Genomic DNA, 20,554 nt, shown 5'->3' with positions numbered 1-20,554 from the left:
CAAATGGGAAGAGAAAATGAAAACATTATTTGAAAAGAATCCCCATTTCCCCTGCCTGGATTCAAAAGTGCTGCACAGCACCAGGCACCAGCAGGATTTATTGAAGCACATATTTATCCAAGTACATATTTATCCAAGTATCCCCACATTCCATGCACAACATTTATCCTTCCCTCACGCCCAGCCTGAGTGCTGAGCTGGATTCCTGCTAATGGGATTTCTGAGTAAAGCTGCAAGAGCACTCCCTGCAGCTCCTTTGCCATGTGCCTGTGTGCAGGCAGCATCACCTGCCAGCCCCAACACCAACACCGAGTGCAACAAACCTGCCCTCCCCCTGAGCAGCCTGCATTCCAACACACAAAGCACTAATCCACTCTAAAATGTGTTTTCAAAGTCACCTCAGCAATAGTTGTTATCATTCTGGATTTAAATAAGTGGGTACTCAGTAAAAAAATTCTATATGCATCATGATTCTTTCTTGAAGTATCTTAAATAATTGATGCAAAATTCAGATTTTAGTCACTGTTGGGTATAAGCAATGACTGCCCATGACAAAAGAAGTTATGACTTTCTTAGGACCAAATTTTTCCCTTTGACACTCACACCTCAGCACTCACCTCCTTATTTTGCTCAAAACTCATCCCCTTTCTCATTACACCCATTTTTTCTTCAACTCCAGTTTTAAGAAAAGCACTTCAGGCTTTTCTCCCTGCTTCTTTCATGCCATTTCAAGGCTCACAAACATGACAGCAGAAATCATGCAAAACGTGGCTGACAAAAGACTCAAACAATTCAACATCAAGGCAAAAAGTGAACAAAGTGAGCAAAAAGCAAAAAGCCAGGTAGTTTGAGCAGTTTGGGCAGGGAGACAGGAGAGTTCAGTGGCTTCTAAAACAAGGACCAGACACCACTCATGAAATACAGCTCCAAATTAAAGACAGCTTTGAAGATGATCCAGAATGGTCAGAGATTATCAAAGCAAGAATTCAGGAAAAAAACCCCAAAAAACCCAAACCAAAACCTACTTGGTGGACAGTGACATGAAACAAAGCAGAAGATTAAACACACTTCTAAAAAAAAAGGGATGGAATTAATTTCACGAGGCCACAAATATAAAAAAGAAAGCAAGAAAACCCTAGAAAGGTTTTAATCAGATTAGCAAGGCTGCTGTCACGGCATTCAGAACGATTTTGTTGGCTGTACCACTTCTGAAGATCAAATCACCGAGGTAGACATGAAAATATTCAGCACTATTTCAATGTTTTGCAGTGTTTTAAAGAGCTCTGACTGCCACATCATTTACAGCACACACATTCCAAGGAAATATCTTGTCTGAGAAGTATGAGAGGCATTGAATTTTCCAGCAGGCTCTGGAGATGGGACAGCATGGCAAGGGGCCTGGGAGAAGTGAGTGGACACAAAAACACAGGTCTGCTCCAGTGAACTGCACAGCAATCCTACACTGATGCCCAAATTGGATTAAGATCAGAAAACCCTGGGATTTTTGTACTGCTCTGAGGTGGCAGAAAAAGGAATTTCCTCCTCTCAAAGGGTGGTTCCATCAGTACCCTGTTGGACAGAGCATAAATCAACATTTCCCACCTCAAAATCCTGCAGGGGTGAAGTAAAAGCAGAGTTGTTTGAGGATTGCTTGATATGTGCCTTGTCAAAAGCAGCATTTCTATAACACACAGGTATTATCAGAAAGGTTCAGCTGCTCAGGAATTCTTGTCTGGCCCATCCCCTGACACCCCTGGAGATATTTCTGGGGATTAATGGGATTTATGGGATCCCCTCTCCACACTGACCAGCCCCAGCTCCTGGGGTCTCTTCCTCCATGTGTACTACCTAAAGCCAATTCCCCTTTTTCCCTTTTTCCCCCTTTTCTTCTGCAACTTTCAGACCTGATTTTATTCTTCCCAATCTTTTTTTACCTTTCTAATCCTCACCAAATCCAGCATCTCTTCTGAACAATTTTATTGAACCCACAAACACAAATGTCCATTTAAATGACTGGAAGTTTAGGAGGTAATGAGTGTAAAATCATAAATTATGTATGGTTTGTATCCATTACTTCTGTGGCAGGTTCAAATCCAATCTGTGAATCTGATCTCAGTGTTTATTAATAGAAGATTTTAGTCCCTTCCTGTTGCCCAGGTGATTTCATTCTCTTACAAGATTGTTGGCTGTTTTTAAACAAAAGCTGTGATAAATCCCAAATATTGGAAAGGCAGGGAAAATTCAACAAACACTCCACTTAATTAAAAAATTAAAATATTGAGTATTGTCCCCAAATTTTGAATATTACCTGCATTTGGAAAGGCCCTTGCTTGTTAATATTTTAGAATATAGAAGAGCAAAAGTTGTAATACTTCTACTTTAACCCGCCTGGAATCAGTGGATTGCAACAGGAATGGGAACAGCTGATTTCAAATAAAATTCCCAAAAAATTTCCCCCATCCCAGGTCCCTCAGCATGGGCTTGGGTTCAGTGCTATTACACCCAGATCTGCAATATTTTGACACAGTAAAACAATTATTTTTCCTCTTAATTAACAGGCACTCAGGTCTGCAAATCCCATTAGCCCTTCCTGGCATAGGAGGTAAAATTTAGGAAGATCCTGAGACTGAAACATTCACACAGTAACTCATCAACAGTTTCCAAAGAAAATGAAGGCAAACCTGAACAGCCTGAAAGGAAAGGTTTGTTCATTTCATTTGAAGCTGGATACATTAAAAAATTGCAAATGAGTCACCCTTAGGTTCTGGCCAAGGCGACCAACCCCAAAGTCTGAGGTGCAACCACCACAGCAGCTGTAAAACACCTCACATTCTATTATTTTACATTTTAAAAGAGGTCAGATTTTGTCCTGTGCATATATAAAGGACCCTGAACTTCCCTAAAGACAACTGGGATTGATTCTCAGCAGGTTCTCACTAATATTCTGGATCACACAAAACCCAAATGTCCCATTCTGCTCCATTATTATCAATATGCTGCATAATCCATACAGCTTGAAAAAAACCCAACCAGTTCAGATTCTTATCCAATTATTCATAAAAGCTCTCAAAACTATTTGGATCCCTTTCATCAAATAACATTTTATAAGGTTTACATACTGCCTTCAATTCTGCCATGGTTTTCCAGGTTAATATTAAGGGGCTGATGATTTGAAAATACAGCTTGCTCAGAGAGATCCTGAATGGTGCAACTTTGCAGCATTTCTACCCTTTCAAAATTAAAATTTAGGGCTGCTGTTCAACCTTACCCCACTCCTAACCCTTCCCTTTTGTGCAGAAGTGTGTTCAGTGTCACAGCACAGGATTCCTGCAGACACTGAGTGCTCACACCCAGATTTTACAGGAGGGCTTTGCAGTGCTGGAAGCAGATGTCCTGGCCTGCTGCTTTCATCCCTCCCACCTTGCATCATTTCCAGGCAATAACCTGCTATTGTGAACTGAAATATTGGAATTTCACTAGCAAACCAGTCATAAAGCATTTAAAGACATTTCAGTGTCACTTCACAAGGAAATATTTAGTCAATCTACTCCTATTACAGTAATGCTCAAATTGCCATCTGGGAGGCCCAGATTCAAAAATCAGGCTCTGGATGCCGGGCTCAGCTCAGGGAGGCCGAGTTCATTGTAAAGGAGATGCAATTAAATCTCCAGGGAAAGGCTCCTGCAGGCTGACATTGGCTGTGCAGCACGCAGCACACTCACTGGGCTGGATAAAAATAACATATTGAAATGGCAGCTGCTCAGCAAAGGAAGAGGATTTGAGCAGGGATAAAAATATACCTTAAAAGAAGGGGAGAAAATGGTAAAATGCCTACTCAAAGCATTAAAAGGTAATGCTGAGTGTACTGAATCACTGTAAGATTCACCTTTTAACCTCATGCAGAAAATAGTATTTATTTTATACAACAAGACAGCCTAAGAATGTAATTATTACTGACCTGAACAAATCCAAGGCTAGCACAGCTTAACCACCTCAGTCACAAAGAACACACCATGGATGGATTTTGTTACATTTGGAGGAATTCCTGCTTCTGGTTTTATTACAGAATTCCCAGCCTGCTGCTCTGAACAGATCATTTAAAGATGGAAATGATGTCCCAGAGGCAGCAGGTTCCAGACTGTGGCTGATGTCTCTCACCATGCCCGTTTCCCAGGTGTTTTGAAGGGGTGTTTTACACATTTCCCTTTCTCTGGCAGCCCATGACAATGTGAGGGGGTGCTGTTGGTGTTCCACACTAAACTCAAGCTGAGGCAGGATTAAACCTCTCACAAGATAGCAGTGAGACCTATTAGATCATCTGAATTATTTCCATGCCATTCTGAGCTTGCTCTCCACAGTATGTTTTATTACTGTCTTGCCCAGGCTATTTTTAAAGTCTCAAACCCAGAAGCTTTTCCTTTCTGAGAGTATCCAACTTTAGTTCAAAGCACTGCATGTACTGATTAACCCATTTAAAATGCAAACTGAAAAACTTCTTATGGAGCTGCTGCTGATTTAAATGCAGGTGTTTGAAACAGCAAACAAGATTTGAGCTGACAGCCATAATTTGTCCTATTTAAAGATTTCTATATCCGAGTTTTAAATAAAGATGGGGCAAGAAAGGAGAAAACACGAGGCAGGATCTGTGCTAGCAGATGGAAAATAAACACAAAGGGCTCGTGATCAGCAGCCCCACTCCAGGCCTGATGAGGAATGTTTTGTCCCAGCAGTTTACAGGTTTTTTCCAGCTGTATCAGTCGGTTTAACTGAAGGTATTTCCTCTCCTTGCAGACCCCACCCTGGGCAGGGATGAGCTCTGCAGTCAGCACGGCCCGGCGGATGCTGCCTTGAATAAAGATCCATTCCTTAAATACCCGACAGGAATTCAGTCACTGAGGGCCGTGCCAGAGCAGCACGGCCAAATTCAGGCACTAAACACTTCTCTGGAAGCAAAGGTCATGCTCTTGCTGAGGAGATCCTTGAGAAATGAGGCTTCACAACAAAGTATTTGATGGAAAGTCGCTTAAATGTCTCATCCTGGCTTGGAGGCTTTTTTTCTGTACAGTTATGTAACAGTTAACTGTGAAACAGAATAATTCCCAAGGAATCTAAGGCAGCCCAGGAGCTGACTGCTATCCCTGTGTCTCAAGGCACACAGAAGTTTGGAGAAGCCACAGATGACTTTGTAGAGGGGATTAACACCCAGGCTAAAGCAGGAATTAATGCGTGGCAGAACTATTTGTATTCCTCGCTGCCATACTTATTCCATCACTCTTAAAACATGCTAAGCACTCAAAAAGAAATATATCAACTGCAAAGAACCTTTTCAAAGCATTTAAACTAAACATCAAGCTGCTTTCAGAAGTACCCTTGCTTAGCAGCTGACCATAAATACATATGAAGCTGAGTTGTTCAATTCAGATTTAAAGGGAGATTTTATTTGTGCCATGGCCACGTCACCTTGGGGCAGATTTCAGAGCTGTGACCTGAAATCTTTGTGAGTTTGGGATCTTTGGGAGTGCCTGGCAGCTGGGTAGAAAGTTCTGGGGCAAATCCCAGGTGAACACCTCACTCTTGGTTCTATATGCAATTCTGGGGACATAGGATGTTGCCAGACAGAAAATAAACCAAATAAAAGCCGTTAATATTTGTCACTAATAAAAACCTGGCTCCCATTGCGAAAGGAGAGAAGGCATTTTGGGGTTTTAATTCATCTGGCATCACTTTCATCCACATCAGGCTCTCCCTGTCATTTCAACAGGGAAATATTTTGTGGTGTTTCTCCCCACACTGAATTTCTGCACAGCTCTGGGGATGGGAAGCTCGAGTTGCATTTCCAGACCACAGAGAAGGCAACAAACACAAGTTCTTGCCAGTTTATCAAAGGTTGGTCTTTGGAGCAAGAATCACTATTAAAACAAGTCAGATTTCATTACCACCACAAGCCTTGATATCAAAAGGAATTTACTTGCAGAAACCACAAGTGCAGGTTTGGTTTTTTTTAGTGGCCTCATGACTGGTAACAAAAGTGAGTGGTTAGATAAGAAGTGTGGGTGAGAATTTGACTGCTCCACTCATCCATGGAACCACTGAACTGCAATGGATTACTCATCCTACAGCACATGAAACTGCAGCTCTGAATTGCTGACCATGAACAGTTTTTATTCAGACAAAATTATATGCAGACAATATTTTGAATACTTTCTAAGGTGAGGTATTTCCAAAGCACGACTACCTTTGCCAAAAAAACAAAAGGAAAAAAAGGAGATAAATCCTAAATCACTTCAATCTCCCTTTTCCTTTCCCAATGGTTCCAAAAAGGTAAAAAAAGACTAAATACTCTGTTTTTCTCAAAGGACATGGATAAACCTTATTCTTTCCCAAGACAGAAAAAAAAACTATGACTTCATCAAGAAAACCCTATTAGGCAAAAAATTCCTCCTTGCTGAGCTGCACAAGGTTCCTGAGGTTGATCAAAACCCCTGGCCAACAACACAACAGGTCAGCCTGTGGTTGTGTTCTGCACTGCCCTGGGCAAGCACAGCCACCCTGAGAGCTCCTGTGCTGAAACTACCAAAAATCCCATCAGGAGCACCAGGGAAATTCACCTTTCCTACCCACAACTGCAGGCTCTTATTCTCAGTAAGCCCCTCTCTCTCTCCCCAGGTGTTTGCTGCAGGAAATAGTCTCTGGCTAAATTTACCTTTCAGTGAATCATTTTCAGCCCTCATTATGTCAATTAGGGAGTTCTCCAGTGAGTGCATGTCAAAAGTCCTCGTGCGATCCTGCAAGAAAACACAAACAGAGCCAGTGTTAAAAACAAGCACCTAAAACACAAAAACTTCCAATTTCTTCTACATAAACACAGAAGAATTAAGCAAAAATTAAGCAAAAATCATATACCAAAGGATAGAGGAATATTTTAAAAATCCTCTGATAGAGGGATATAAAAAATTACAATATTATTAAATATGAATCTGATCTATAATAAATCTAACCATAACCAATGAAGTCCAACACCAACTATTTCTCATTCCTATTAACCAAAGCAATCATTGTACTCATGCCCAGGTCAGACTTTCCTCAACCAAACAATAAATTCCACACAGTACAAATCTGATGGGATAGAAGCAAAACACAATGCAAAATACCCTGGCACTGCTTTAATTTAATTGGCAAATTCAAAATAACTGAAATTCCTTGTAATGTTTGAAATCTTTACAGGATCATAAAAGGTTCCAAAAGGAGGCAAAAATCACTTTAATTCCCAATATTATTCACAATTTTATACATTTGGATTTAGATAGAATTTTATACAATTACACTAATCTACCCTGATTTTAATTTCTTTTCTGTTGAAGAAGCTCTCTACCATCAGCTTTAAAGATTTTATTTCATTCCTGTTCTAAGGAATCCCCTCTGAACGGAGTTCAAGCATTGGGAAGTCTCCGTTCAAACAAGAGAAATTTTGGACATTTTTGCTCTTGAACTCTTGTTATTCCAGCACTGAGTGTGTTTTTTGTCCCTAACGCTGGCTGTGAAGCTGAAATTTCTCCAAAGCACACAGATCCAGCTTGGAGTATTTTGAAAGGCAGTGGTGAGTTATAAAGTGCTTTATTTCAGTGCTGAGGCAGCAGTGATTGTTGGGCCATTCCTGATTTCACTGATCCCTCATTCTGCACTTTAAATACCTCAAACCATTCCAAGAGCAGGAACTCACCAGCTCCTGATCCATTTCCAAGTTGTAAATTACATTCTGATCACTAAAAAATACCATTTTTCAATCGAATTTCCTGGTATTTTTCCTCTCTTCAGAACAGTTTATTACTGAGACAGACCAGGCCACGTATTCCAACCCGGATGTGCTGTGTCTCAAATAGCATTAAAAAGGCCAGAGTTTGGAACCAGTTCCTTTATTAAGTCTAGCAAATATCAAATTTGCTATAAAAAGCACAGCACTGCCCTGTCTCCCCACAGGATTGATTTCCTTGGTCATTTCTATTACAAGATAATTGAGGCACCTTGGAGAAAATATCAGTAACATTCAAATCCTTCAATTTTGTGCTTTGCTTTCAGAGATTTCCTACAGTTTTCTGCCTGTCCTAGCAGATTTAATTTATTGGTTTGGTTGAAACATTGCTATTTCTTACCTATTTCAAACTCTAGTTACATTAAAATCCCTTAGCAGGAGTGAGAACAAGCCCTCAGGTTTTGGATCCATTAGGATCCAACAGTTGAGTAACTCAGGAATGGATATTAAATTAAAAGGCAACCTCTGCATTTCCAGCAGCCCTCAGAAAATGACAAAAATAGCCTAAAACACAGGTGGGAGCATTTACTGCAAACCTGATGTCCCTCAGCAGCTTCTCCTTCCTGAATTCTTGTGTTAACCTCAAGCCCACCCCACGAACAGCTACAAAACTCGAATTTCACCAAGTGCAGATCCTCAGTAATTCCAAATCTTTGTGGAATTGTGGCACTTCCCATTTCAGTTGTGTGGGAGACACAAAGGAAGTGACCCAGGCCAAGCAATTCCCAGTTTATTGAGCTGAGCACCTGAGCCTGAAGCAACTCTTCTCTCTAAAATATCTGTGTTATGTTGGCCTGAGCTGCTGCAATGCTCATTTTTAATACTGAGAACAGAGAATTTAAACATTTGAAAGGGAAAAAATGGAATTGAACTGGTTGGCTCACAAGGAAATGCATTCTCCAATGGAAGCTTTTGGTGCTGAGGAATTTATTTTTATTTTCAAGCTGTCCCTTTTCCAGGGTGAGGTCCCCAAGCTGCAAATCACACTGCAAACACTTTAAAGCACAACCCTGCACAGTGATACAACAGATTAATGGGTGATATTTCCCTCCCAGGAAAAGAGGAATGGCTACAACTTGGGATAGATGAGGAACTCTGTACATCCACCCAGTGAAAATATGTCAGTGAAAATAAAACCCAGCCAAGGTGCCAAGCTCAGCTGGCTCACAGGTTTGCACAGTGCTTATTATTATTAAAAAAAAAATCCATTAATTTAGTTGATTATTTGCATTGACAGGTTGAACATTAGTAGAGAAAGTCACCATTGGTAGTTTGGAGAATATTATACAAATTAAAGTCATTTTTATATTGAAACTACTTTGAAAACAGCAGCACAGATTTCATCAGTCTTATCTTGTAAGACAGAACCACATCTGAAATACATCCTTTTATTATGCACCTAAAGAAAAAATCAAGGCTGGTGAACTTTAGTGGGAGTGGCCAAACCCCTGAAGAAATTTATAACTCTGCATTTCACCCCAAAAACTCTAATCCAAAAATAGCTCTAATAATCCATCTCACTAATAGCTAATCCAAAAATAGCTCTAATAATCAAGGTATTGATCACAAACCAGTAGCTAAATGTGAGCTTTTCTCAGATATATATTACTTATTTAGCACATAAACCACACTGAATTTAGGAACAAAATGTTTTCTTTAAAAGATTTCATGTAGAGAGAACTAATAACAATATGGTGATGGTTATAAGGAAGCAATTCACAAAGTTACAGTGCTTTGGAGCTGGATTGCTGCTTTACACTTATTTATTGATAAATAAAATATCAGAGTGTGTAAAATTCAGTAACAAAATGTGGCAACCACAGCCTGATATTATTTACCTGGGTTCCAAAAGAGCTTGGCTTTACACAAGTTTGTTTAGGTTGTCTAAAATGTTGCTTTGTCAGAGGGCTCAAAGGCTACACAGTTTTACCCTTGGGAAACAGAAGTCAAGCATACAGACATGAGGTAAACACGAGGCCACAATAAAAAATTCAAAAAAACAAAATCCAAACAAACAAAGCACAAAGCAAATTAAACAAACTAAAGCCACAAAACAACCAAAAAGAAAGAAATCAACCTGCAGTCTTAATACATGACTGTGTTGAAAATTTCAGCCAACATCTCAGAAGAGATTCATTAAACATAATTTGGAATAAGCAGAGCTGTTTGCACAATGTACAAGAGGTGACAGACTCCAGATCTGGGGGAAAAATGAGTTCTTGAGCCTGTAAATGTCCACAATAACCAACAAACCATTTGTGAACTCTACCCTGGCCATCTCTGCCTCCAAAACAATTCAATTCTAATCCCTATTATAATTTTATTTTTCATCCCTAAAGAAAGTCACTTGGTGCACAACATGTCTGATATACACTGGGTCATCCTCCCATGGAAAAGAAATTCCATGAGAATTTTTCCTCCACAGGAAGATCATACTTTGAATTGAAAAATCCCATGCATTAATTGTCCTGCACATCAGAAAAATGCACATTTAATTTAACTGCTGACTCTTTATAAAGTCACTATATTTAGCCTGCACCCACAGCATTACCTTCACCTGAATAATTGAATTAAGATGCCAGAACCTGAGAGCACTTCCCAGGATGGGCCTCCCAGTGGTAAATCCCAAATTGCACCAAAAAATCAAAGTTTGAACGCTTAAAATAAGGTTGATCTGAAGTCCAAGGCATCAGTAATAATGCAAAAGATGTCATTGCATGAAGCAATTTATTGATCAGCATTTCTGGAGCAGGTGCAGTTGTAAAAGTGGGGCTTGTTTTAGACATTTCAATCTTTGTCCAACCAGAACATTTGTGCAAATCCAAAACCTCACAGCTACATTTGTACCTTAATTAGAGCAGGAGAAACCTGAAACTTCCTGAAACCCTGTTCCCATTTCCCACAGCTCCACAGCCACGTGTCTCAGGCACAGCATCACCATATTTATCATCATAAATACAAGTTCCACATTTCTCTTTCAATTGCAACACAAATTTGGGCTGGGTTTTGCTGCTGGGGAAGCTTCTCCTCCTTCCCAGCACCCTGTATTCCAGCTCCCACTCCAGTACCCAGTGAATTAAAGGCTTGGAATAAACAGGTTTTTCCTGAAAGGATGTTGCTGCATTCTGCCCAGATCATCTTTTATAACTTCACCAGGGAACAATAAGAGCTGGAAAAATGAAGTGGCACAAAACACAAAGTTTAATCCAACCTTTACTGGAAATGTTTGTCATGTGTGATTCTATTTTAGCTGCACATTAAGTTTATCATGCATCTTCCACAATATCTTGCATTCTCATTCTTTGCTGGGCTGCAACTTTCAAAGCAAAATGCTTTTAATAAGAGTACTCCTTTTAATCTCAGGGAAAAGACAAACATAATTCAAATAGCTTCTTAACAAAAGCTCTCTTTAAACAGAAACCCTGAGGTCAAAACCACACAGGAGGGCCAAAGCCCAAGCATGAACGTCAGTAGTAAGTTTATAAAACAAGAACAGTGTTAACTTCCACAGCACTTAACTTGTGCATGTCATCCCACATTAGAGTGCTGCTAATCCCACAGATCAGTAGCACACAAAACACTAATTACTGCACAGCTGATGGAGTGACAGAAAAATGGGGGAACGGGTTTAAAAACCCAGCTTCAAGGATTTGCCCTGTTTTCAAGTAATACCTTGAAATTATTGGGAATAATTGCTGTTGCTAGAAGAAAAAAAAAAATAAATTCTGCAAAACAAAAAAACTCTTTTTGTGCAGCCAGCTATAATGAGTTATGAAAAGGTTCCTCAAACCCAAATATTAAAACAAAGAGGAACGGTAAAGAAATTTATTTGCAAGATCCCTTCAAGAGGAAAGTTTGGCAAACTGACTCAAGAGGCTATTTTTTTTTAATTCCAGCTCCCCGTGAATTTGTTTAATGCACTTATTAAATCAGGCCATTTCTATGGGCAAACAAATGCTGACGTAGAGGTCGGAATTCAAACACGTTTTGTAATCACGAATGTGTTTTCTCAAACATTCCATATCTGCCTGGGGGAAGAGCAAGGCTCCCTGGCACAGGCCCTGGCTGCATTTGGAAGGGGTTATATACCTGGAAACCAGCCACTGGGCAAGAAAGGAAAAAACATTTTGAACAAGTGGATACAATGAACTGCTCTCATGGACAAAATTCTTTGAAATGGGCAGTTATTTTCGAGCCTGATTCCAGGAAGAAACACAAATTCTTTTTAAGCATTTTTACAGAAAGCTGAGCACTATTGCTTCACTCGCTTGTGCCTTCAGAGAGCCATTTAAAAAACATCCTCACGCACTGAAGATGAGATCTGGAAAGCTGGAAATGCCTATCAAAGCAAGATTTATGCATTGCATAACAGGCAGGATGTTCCACTCATGAGGAAGTGCAAGTACACAGCCAAAGGAAAGCCAAAACAACCTTGAAGGCAGCGCAATTACTGAGCACCAACTTTGTCACTGCTGCTGGGAGAGAAGGACAAGGAATTATTCTTAAAAATCACTAACTTGGGAAGGTGCCACAGTCACACTCGAAGCATTTCATATATTAATTCTCATGGAAGGCTGTGAGAGCCAAAAGACTCCGTTTTTTTGCTTTTTAATTTGAATTCAGGAACCATTTTTTCATTTGGAGACCATTTCCTTTTCAAACGAACACACAAAGAACAATGGCTTTTCTCTTTTCAAAAGATCTTTGAAGGGGGGAGCCTGCCCAGTGGCTAAAGCACAACATCAAAACTTAATTTCATTAACAGATCTGGTTAAGTCTTCTCTGACCTTGCTGCCAGTTCCATCCCTGCAAGAGGATCCTGCAGCCAGTGTGGTTTGGGAATTGCAGGAGACAGGATTCCAAATGCAAAACGCTCCCAGCAGAGAGCACAGGCTTTGCAAGGCAAGGCATCATCAAATTGCAAGGTTATCAAACTGATCACCACAGTATTTTCCTTTCATCTGCACCATTTGGAGCAGCCTTTTCATCCCATGGGATGGGCAGGGATGTTTGGAGGGAGCAGGAGTTCACATCAGTGCCTTACAGGGAAATTCTGTGATGCCATCCTCTCCAAAGAGGAAAAGAGCTTTTGGTCTTGGTCACCCCAAGATTTCCATCAAAACCAGGCTCTGCAATAGACACAACCTCTGAGGAAAAGAAAAAAAGAAAGCGATCCCCAAATATTTGCAATTGCTGGTTTACATTTTGCCTTCTAAAGAAACTCATTTTCACTAGATTGCAGCACCACTTGTTAATGATTTAAGCAGCAAAACATAAATATTAAATGAAAAGGGATTGTTGTATCAAATTACTCCATTATGTTGCTGCAGCAAAGACAGCTTTCAATTATTTCCTAAACAGGAATCTAAGAAGATTCCAGTAACAAAATAGCCTTGTCCAGTACATGACTGCATCAGCAAGGATACTTCAGGGGCAGAGAGAGAGAGAAAGAGATGCATGAACACAAATATGTAATAAGCAAAATTCTGCTTTGAGTCAGGAATAGAATCAGCATAGTCAAGAAAAAAAAATAAAAAGACATCAGAGGTCAAATTTTACATCATTTGTTTCCAGTGATTCAAAAATTCACTGTGCTTTCAACACTCAGCTAAAGTAACCAAAAGAGCTAAAGATTTTATAGAAAAGAAAAAAAAAGTTGTCCAAGATGGCTTCAAAATTAATCAGCATCTTTCTAGGGCTGCGGTGCTGAAGTCCTGCCCTTTTCCTCACCCAAGTGATGGTCACAGGCTGCAGAGCCCTTCCCTCCACACTTTCCTTTTCTTGGCATGAAGCAGTGGCAGACTCGGTCTTGACATGCACAGCTCCCTCAGAGTGTTTATGTAAACAGACACCAACATGCTACACCAAAATGATTTCTTTACCATGACCAAACTACGTGTGTCTGCTGTTCTGCGTCTGGAACACCATCCAGAAGTCAAGGTTGACTTTGCCAGTTTCCTGCAATTTCCTTGATGCCAATCCAAGCACATTGCTCTGCCTGGGTGTATATTTGGGGCTTGCACACAGCAGCAAGGACACACTTGATCTCATTCTGTCACTCTCAACATCAGCTCCGTGTCAGGGTACAGAGTGAATCAAACCGTGAGCCAAGGCTCGCTGCAGTGAGGCTGAAAACAGACCAGCTCCAGCTGGGTCCCTTTTCCTAATGCTTCCACAGTATGCTGGCCACAGCTTCATTATATTCATTATAAATCCTGACATTAAAATCAATTATTACTCTGCTTTCTAAATTTGGAAGGGCTCTACCTGATAGTGAACCAGTCAGTAGCACTGCAGTAGGAAAAAAAGGCTCTGAAGGAAAGTTCTTGCCAGCAGCTGCTGTGCTGTCAGCAGGGCCTGCACACCACCAAAAACCTGCAGTCTGCAAAGAACCCAACTATCCCCACATCCACAAAGTCACTCTTCAATGTATTTCTGTTTCTTCACATCATGAGACACATTGCACAGTTTGTATCTTTGAAATTCTATTTAAGTAGGTCACCCCGGTTCTTGCAGCATGGCAAGAAATACTGCAATCACGTTGAGAATTTTACTTTTGCCCTCATTTGAAGAGCTTGAAAAACAACCCTGGAAATGTAAAAGAACTCTTGGGTCTTTTAATTCACCCTAAAGGAGTTTACAAAAGGCGCACACACACATAAAAGCTGGGTTTAACTGGTGGTCAGATGAAAAGAAGGGGACTTCTGGTTTAATTCCTACTGCAAATTAGGTTCAACATTATACAGTTCTTTTCAAATTCATAACAAGTCAGCCCAGAAGGAGAGGCTGAGCTGCCAGACAACCTGCCTCCTGCCAGGAGAAGGCCACAGCAAAATACAGGAGACCACCAACTGATCTCATCCACATCTATTTTTAGTGCTGATTTAATGGCCTGTAACCAAAATTTGCTGCCATTCCTGAGGAGAGCAAACTGCACTGATTACCATTATTTGTAGAAAGCAAAGTTTCCCCCAAAAATGCTACAAAAATTATGTTGCACTGCAAGCGCATGTGATACTGTAAAACCAAATAAAATCACTCCATACTTTTTCTCAGATGTGGTACATTGCTGAATGCCTTCAAAGGCCTCAGATCTCTCATACTCCACCAGGCACTTTTTTTTTCTCCTTTTTCCTCTTTGTTGAAATACTTGTCAGTGAATTTCTCCATTGGCTATTTCTGTGTATAAGTGCTATGCTGAAGCAAAGTGGCCAATACAGATGGCTGGTGTGCAATAGATATTTATGACCATCACTGTTAAAAAAAACCCCCATGAATCACAGCTTGGAGGATCATTCCCACTATGACATTTTGAGTTAGCCATATGGTTTTTTTCAGTTGCAAGCACAGAAATCCCACAACCAGGGCATTTTAATGCTCTTTGGGGAGGTTTGGTTTTTTTTAGGGTTTTTTTTTTTATGGAGACAACAGAGTGCGCTCACCTGAAAAGGAAAAATGTTGTCAGCTCTGTTCAAGCTGTCATCCATCCAGGATTTGGGAGCGAAGGCCGAGCTGGGTCGTGCATACTTCTGCAGCTGGATATGATTACTTGCAAAATTCTTCTTTAAGGGCGAGATGGAGTTCAAGGGGGTGATGCCTCCGTTCAGTCCCCGGCGGTGATCGCGGCCCTGGGAGCCTCCCCAGCCACCGTAGCCGCCGCCGCCGGGGCTCCAGGAGGACGGGCTGGGCGAGGGGCTTTGGTAGCTGCTCCACGGAGAAGGTGGCTTGTTAAGATTATTGGCCAAATGAGGCAACTGATTAAAAGCAGCATTTCTGTGTGTGAATGGAGGCGGGTGAGGACTTGCAGGAGACCTCCTCTGTTGCTGATGCTGATTGTGATGATGCTGGAAATGGGGGTGATGAGGGTGGTGCTGAGAGAGGGGTCCGATCTGAGGGGAAAAGCTACCGCCAAAGCCAGGGCTGACGTGATGTGGGAAATTCTGAAACAGCAGAGCACCATTATTAGCCGAGGCAGTAGGGACCCCTCCCTGGTGGAAAAAACTTGCATCTTCATTGATTATTGTAGAAGAAGAAGGAGCAATAGCTGCAGACCAGTTACTAAAACCAGTCAGAGAAGATGCGGTGGATGTCAAGGGCTGTGTCGAAGTACCGAGCCCCGAAGCCTCTTGGTAATCGAATCCTGTTAAAACCGGCGATTCTATTCTTATTTTCTCCTTCCCATTGCCATTCTCTGAAGAATTATCGCCCTGGTTTTCTTCAGTTTTAGCTTTCTCGGGTTCAGAGAGCATGCCTGCTTCCTGACTTTGACCAGGGGAAAGCTGCTGTTTTTCTAGGGACTCTTGCTTTTCCTGTTGCTGAGTTTTAGATTTTTCTGACCCCAGAATCTCATCCTGAATATTATGGGCAGCTGGGGCAGGAAAGAGCCAAGCTGACCCAGCACTACTGCCATTGGCAGCTGTGTTATTATTTATAAAAGCAGCAGGGCTGGGGGTTGCATTTTGATGATGGTGTGGAGGCTGCAGATGTGGATGAAATCTGACTGGAAAAGCTGACTTATTTCCAGTGTTGTTTTGCACTAACACTCCAAACCCGTAATCCCCCATTTATTATATTTAGGGTTTGAATCCTCCCTGTAAGAACAAGTTGATGTTTAGTGTTTAGCTTGTCCTCTTGTGAGGCAAGATTAGCAAGTATCCTGGTTTTCGCTAGATATTCCAGTATCTCCCTCCACGCTATTTATTTCAGATTTGGATAAAGATGTTTGCTTTTTTATTTTTTTCTTTTCTTTTTGCAAAAGATAGATCTCTTCAACTAGTTCAATGTGTCAATTTGCGTCCGTTTCCTTCCTTTGGCCAGGAGGAAGGGAAAAATAAATCTTTGGTTCACAAAATAAGAGGTTTCCTTTTTCTAAAGGAAATGCACAGCAATGAGAGAATAAGCTTCTGGGAAATAAGGATAAAGAGATTCTAACTATCCTGTTTTTTTCCTCCTCAGCAGCCTTGACTTGCCCATAAATGAGTTAAGAGGGAAGAAAAAAAAATACAATGACGTCTGGTCCCTCAACCCCTTGGCAGCAAAAAATAGATTTAAATCTGGAATAATTTAATACATCTCTATAATCTAATATATATTTGTGTCCTGTTCAAAAAGAGTCTTTGCTGTGGACAAGGGAAAAATTTACCTCAGGATCTCAGCATTCAAAAGGGTGAAATGGGGGAGTGAGTTGCAGAAGAGGCTTTATCCCGTGCTGCTGGGTTTAACCTATTATATTTAGCAATAATATACACCGTGTGTGTGCGTGTGTGTGGTTGTTTAAAGGGGTAAGATCTTATCTCAGGAAATCAGTATTCTCTGTGTGTTGGGTGGGGAGTGAGTTGTGCAGGAGAAGGGTGGATTCTTGATGCTGCTCCTTCTGGGCTGGGTTTCTGAGCTCGCCAGACTCGCTTCTTATTTATGATCCAATATTTGCGTGTCCTTCATATGAGTCCTGACTGTCCGAGGAGGAAGGTTTTCATCTCAGAAATCAGCGTTCACCGTTCGGGAAAGGGAAGGGAGGGGACAGCGAGTTGTGCAGGAGGAAGGGGAAGGAGGTTTTTTTCTCGCTCTCCGCTGCCGGGAGGGTGTTTTGTGGTGCGGGGCTCGCCTCCTTCCCCGGGAATCGCGGCTCCCGCAGCCCAGCGAGCCCCCGGATCGCGCTCCCTCCTCAGGCGCTCGGCATCCAGCGGGGCCGGGCTGTGGGTGCCCCGCGCGTCCCCCGCCCTCGCTCGAGCCGGGCAAGGCAGGAGGGGTTTTACCTCAGCAGCGCAGCAGCCTCCGGCAGGGAGGGGAAGGCGCGGCCGGCCGGGCTCCTCTCTCCCCCATGGAAGGTGTTTAAGCGGCTCTCCCGGGTCGCCCGGCGGGGTCGGGGCAGGCTCTGTCTCGGGGCGCAGCGCTCGGGGCTCCGGCGGCGGCGGCGGCTCGGGGCGCTCCCTGCCCTGCGGCGGCTCGGCTGGGCTGCGGCCGGGCCGTGCCCCTCATGTACCGGCCGCACCGGGGGGCTCTCCGCGGGCTCGATGCTGCGGGGAGCTGGAAGGACGAGGCGATCGACAGCTTTCGATAGCCGGCGACGTGTCCCCGGCGCGCAGCCCCCGCTGCCGGCGCCTCGTTTTGCGTCTTTTTCCGTGTGTTTTTTTCTGCCGCCTTCCCCGCCCCCCACCCCCCCGGCGGCCGCCGCAGCCGGTGCCTCGCTGGTCCCCGCGCGGCCGCTGCCCAGCCCGTGCCGCCCGGACCGAGCGGCCGCACCAAATGACAACCAGCTGGCGGGGGCCGCGCGGCGCTTCCGGGGCGGTGGCGGCCGCGCCCCCGGCCCGCCCCCGGCACCGGCTCCGGCTCCGCCCGGCGCCGCGCCGCCATCTTTGGTGCGGGCAGGGACTCCCCGGCCCGGGCGGCCACCCCGGGGCTGGGCGCGCACCGCCCGCGGCGCCGCCGCCATCTTAGGTGTGGGCGGGAGGTCAGGCGGATGCCGGCGGCGCCGCCATCTTGGAGTGAGGAGCGCGGCGGCCGCCATGTTTGTGCAGGGCAGGGCGTCACCTGTCGCTGTCGGAGCCCGGTGTCACAGACAGCGGCCGCGCTCGGCAGCCACCGTAAAGAGCTTCTCATTGCACCCCCTGCCATGGCAGGGACACCTTCCGCTGTCCCAGGGTGCTCCGAGCCCCGTCCAACCTGGCCTTGGATGCCTGCTGGCATGGGGCAGGCACAGCTTCTCTGGGCAGTCTGTGCCAGGGCCTCACCACCGTCACAGGGTACAATTTCTTCCGTCCATGCAACCTAAGTAATCCAAGGGCAAGCGTCAGAAGCTCTGTTTCCTACAGATCTGGTTTATACACTACTTCATTTTGAGGATGGGTGCTGTTTTTGCACATCGACAGATTACAGCATCCAAATGAAAATATAAAATGTAATATCAAAATATAGTGGCATTAAAATAACTATATAGGTACATCATTAGAAAAATCTAGTTTAAAAGGAAACATGCAAAGACATTTCCTCAAAATTTTACTCTTAGTAGAGGGCTGTTCTCTACTTGCTCCAAGACTCCTTCTCAGACCCATGACTGTAATTTGGATGATACTTTTACCAAACCAAGTATTTCCCAGAAATTTTATTAAATAAACCTGTTTCTCTGCAATCACAGACACCTTGTTTCTAAGTGTGAAAACGGCCTTGTTTACATACAGTGAAAACATTGTGAAAATGTGATGACTGGGTTATAATTTCCCCTTTTGTTTACTGTTTGCAATTTCTGTGAGCTCATCTAATACTGGGCATTATTTTCCTCTGCATTTTTCTAGTCACAATGTTGTTATCATCATCTTATGGCTCAGGGTTAACAGGCACTTCTGTCCGGCCGCCACAGGCCTGGCTCCAGCAGCAGATTGCTGTTCCACGAATAGTTTGGGAAAGACTGAGTCTGTGGTTTAATTTAATTTCAGGCACACCCTTACAGTGCATTAGGGTAGATGCAGATGGACTGGAGTGATACGAGCAGAATTTCTCAAATCTGCCTTTAATCACTTTGCCTGACAAACGTAGTTTGCTGAAACCATGGGAGGTTCCTCAAGGGCCAGTGCTGGGATGGTTCAGCTGCCCAGCAGAATTCATGGCTGTTTATTCAACCTTTTTGACAAAAAATGCCTGAACAATATGCAGGGGTTGCAGGCATTATTTACCAAGAAGAATAAATTAATGAAGAAAGTCAGGGTTGTCTATAAGGAAGTGGATTTAACCACCTGTGAGGAATTTCTCACTTTGGTGGCTGGATGATGTAAAGAGAGTCTCAAAGAACACAGAGGACAACAGTGTCACAGAATCACAAATGGTTTGTGTTGGAAGAGACCTTAAAGATCATCCAGTTGCAACCCCTGCCATGGCAGGGACACCTTCCACTAAACCGGGTTGCTCCAGTTTTTTAAATCACTCAAGCTGTAAGCTCAAATCCCTGTGGAGTCAAATTAACCCCTTTATCACACTGATTATACTATACCTTATGCCATGACCTAACTTTTGGGCAAAATTTGAAACATAAGATTTAAATAATTAGAAAACCTTCACCACAACAGTAAGTATTCAAGACTTTTGAAATGGGAAGGAAAGGGGAGAGTTCTCACACACACTGGTGAGATTCAAGCCCAAATTTTCTGCCATATCCTCCAAATTGGTCCCTGCAGCTCAGTCCTGATGTATCCAACACGTTTCACCTGCAAGAGGTTTCAGTCTGAATGACACTTGAAGTACTCTAAATCATCCCAGTACCTTTTGCTAATCACCATCAGCACCTAATGGATTCATTTCTGGAAGCACTTTCACTCTTCTGGGTTCCTTGGAGGAGAGGATTCCTCTGGCCACTCCAGCTGCCATCATTGAGGCAGCTTTAGCTGACAACTGCCAATGGCTCTGTGCTCTACCCAGGCTCCCCCCAGCATCAATCTCCAGAATCACAAACCCCTGAACAACCTCTTCACTGTGAGGCTAAACCCCAAGTGGGAACATACTGCTCTCCTCTGAGGATTAGATTTCTTAGCCTGTTTTTATTCTGCCACTCTTGCTGTGAATGTCACATAATAAATGCTTGAATGTGACTCAGGTCACAGAAAAATTGTGCGTGGCTGAGCTGGTGTAGAGAAATCCATGTGCTTCCTTTTGCTCAGTCAGAAACAATCACAGAATCACAGAATTCCCAGAATCACTGGGTTGGAAGAGACCTTCAAGATCATTGAGTCCATCCCAGCCCCAACACCCCTGAAC

General features: G+C 43.1%; 1 protein-coding gene across 2 annotated transcripts in view; it reads right to left on the bottom strand.

The window, feature by feature from the left end:
• The window catches only part of CPEB4 (cytoplasmic polyadenylation element binding protein 4), a 33,827-nt gene extending 17,316 nt beyond the window's left edge, over window positions 1-16,511 (bottom strand). For both annotated transcript variants that reach the window (XM_064725226.1, XM_064725225.1), the window contains exons 1-2: window positions 15,253-16,511; window positions 6,704-6,785 (exon numbers count right to left, since the gene is read on the bottom strand). In XM_064725226.1, the coding sequence (XP_064581296.1) occupies window positions 6,704-6,785; window positions 15,253-16,374 (1,204 nt within the window). In that variant the 5' untranslated portion in view covers window positions 16,375-16,511. The remainder of the gene's footprint in view (window positions 1-6,703; window positions 6,786-15,252) is intronic.
• Between the last annotated feature and the right edge of the window lie 4,043 nt (window positions 16,512-20,554).

This window comes from Zonotrichia leucophrys, chromosome 13 (genome assembly GCF_028769735.1).
Source record: "Zonotrichia leucophrys gambelii isolate GWCS_2022_RI chromosome 13, RI_Zleu_2.0, whole genome shotgun sequence".
In the NCBI taxonomy this organism is placed as follows: Eukaryota; Metazoa; Chordata; class Aves; order Passeriformes; family Passerellidae; genus Zonotrichia; species Zonotrichia leucophrys.
The sequence above is the reverse complement of the archived record's forward strand: the minus strand, read 5'-3'. Positions and strand labels throughout refer to the sequence as shown.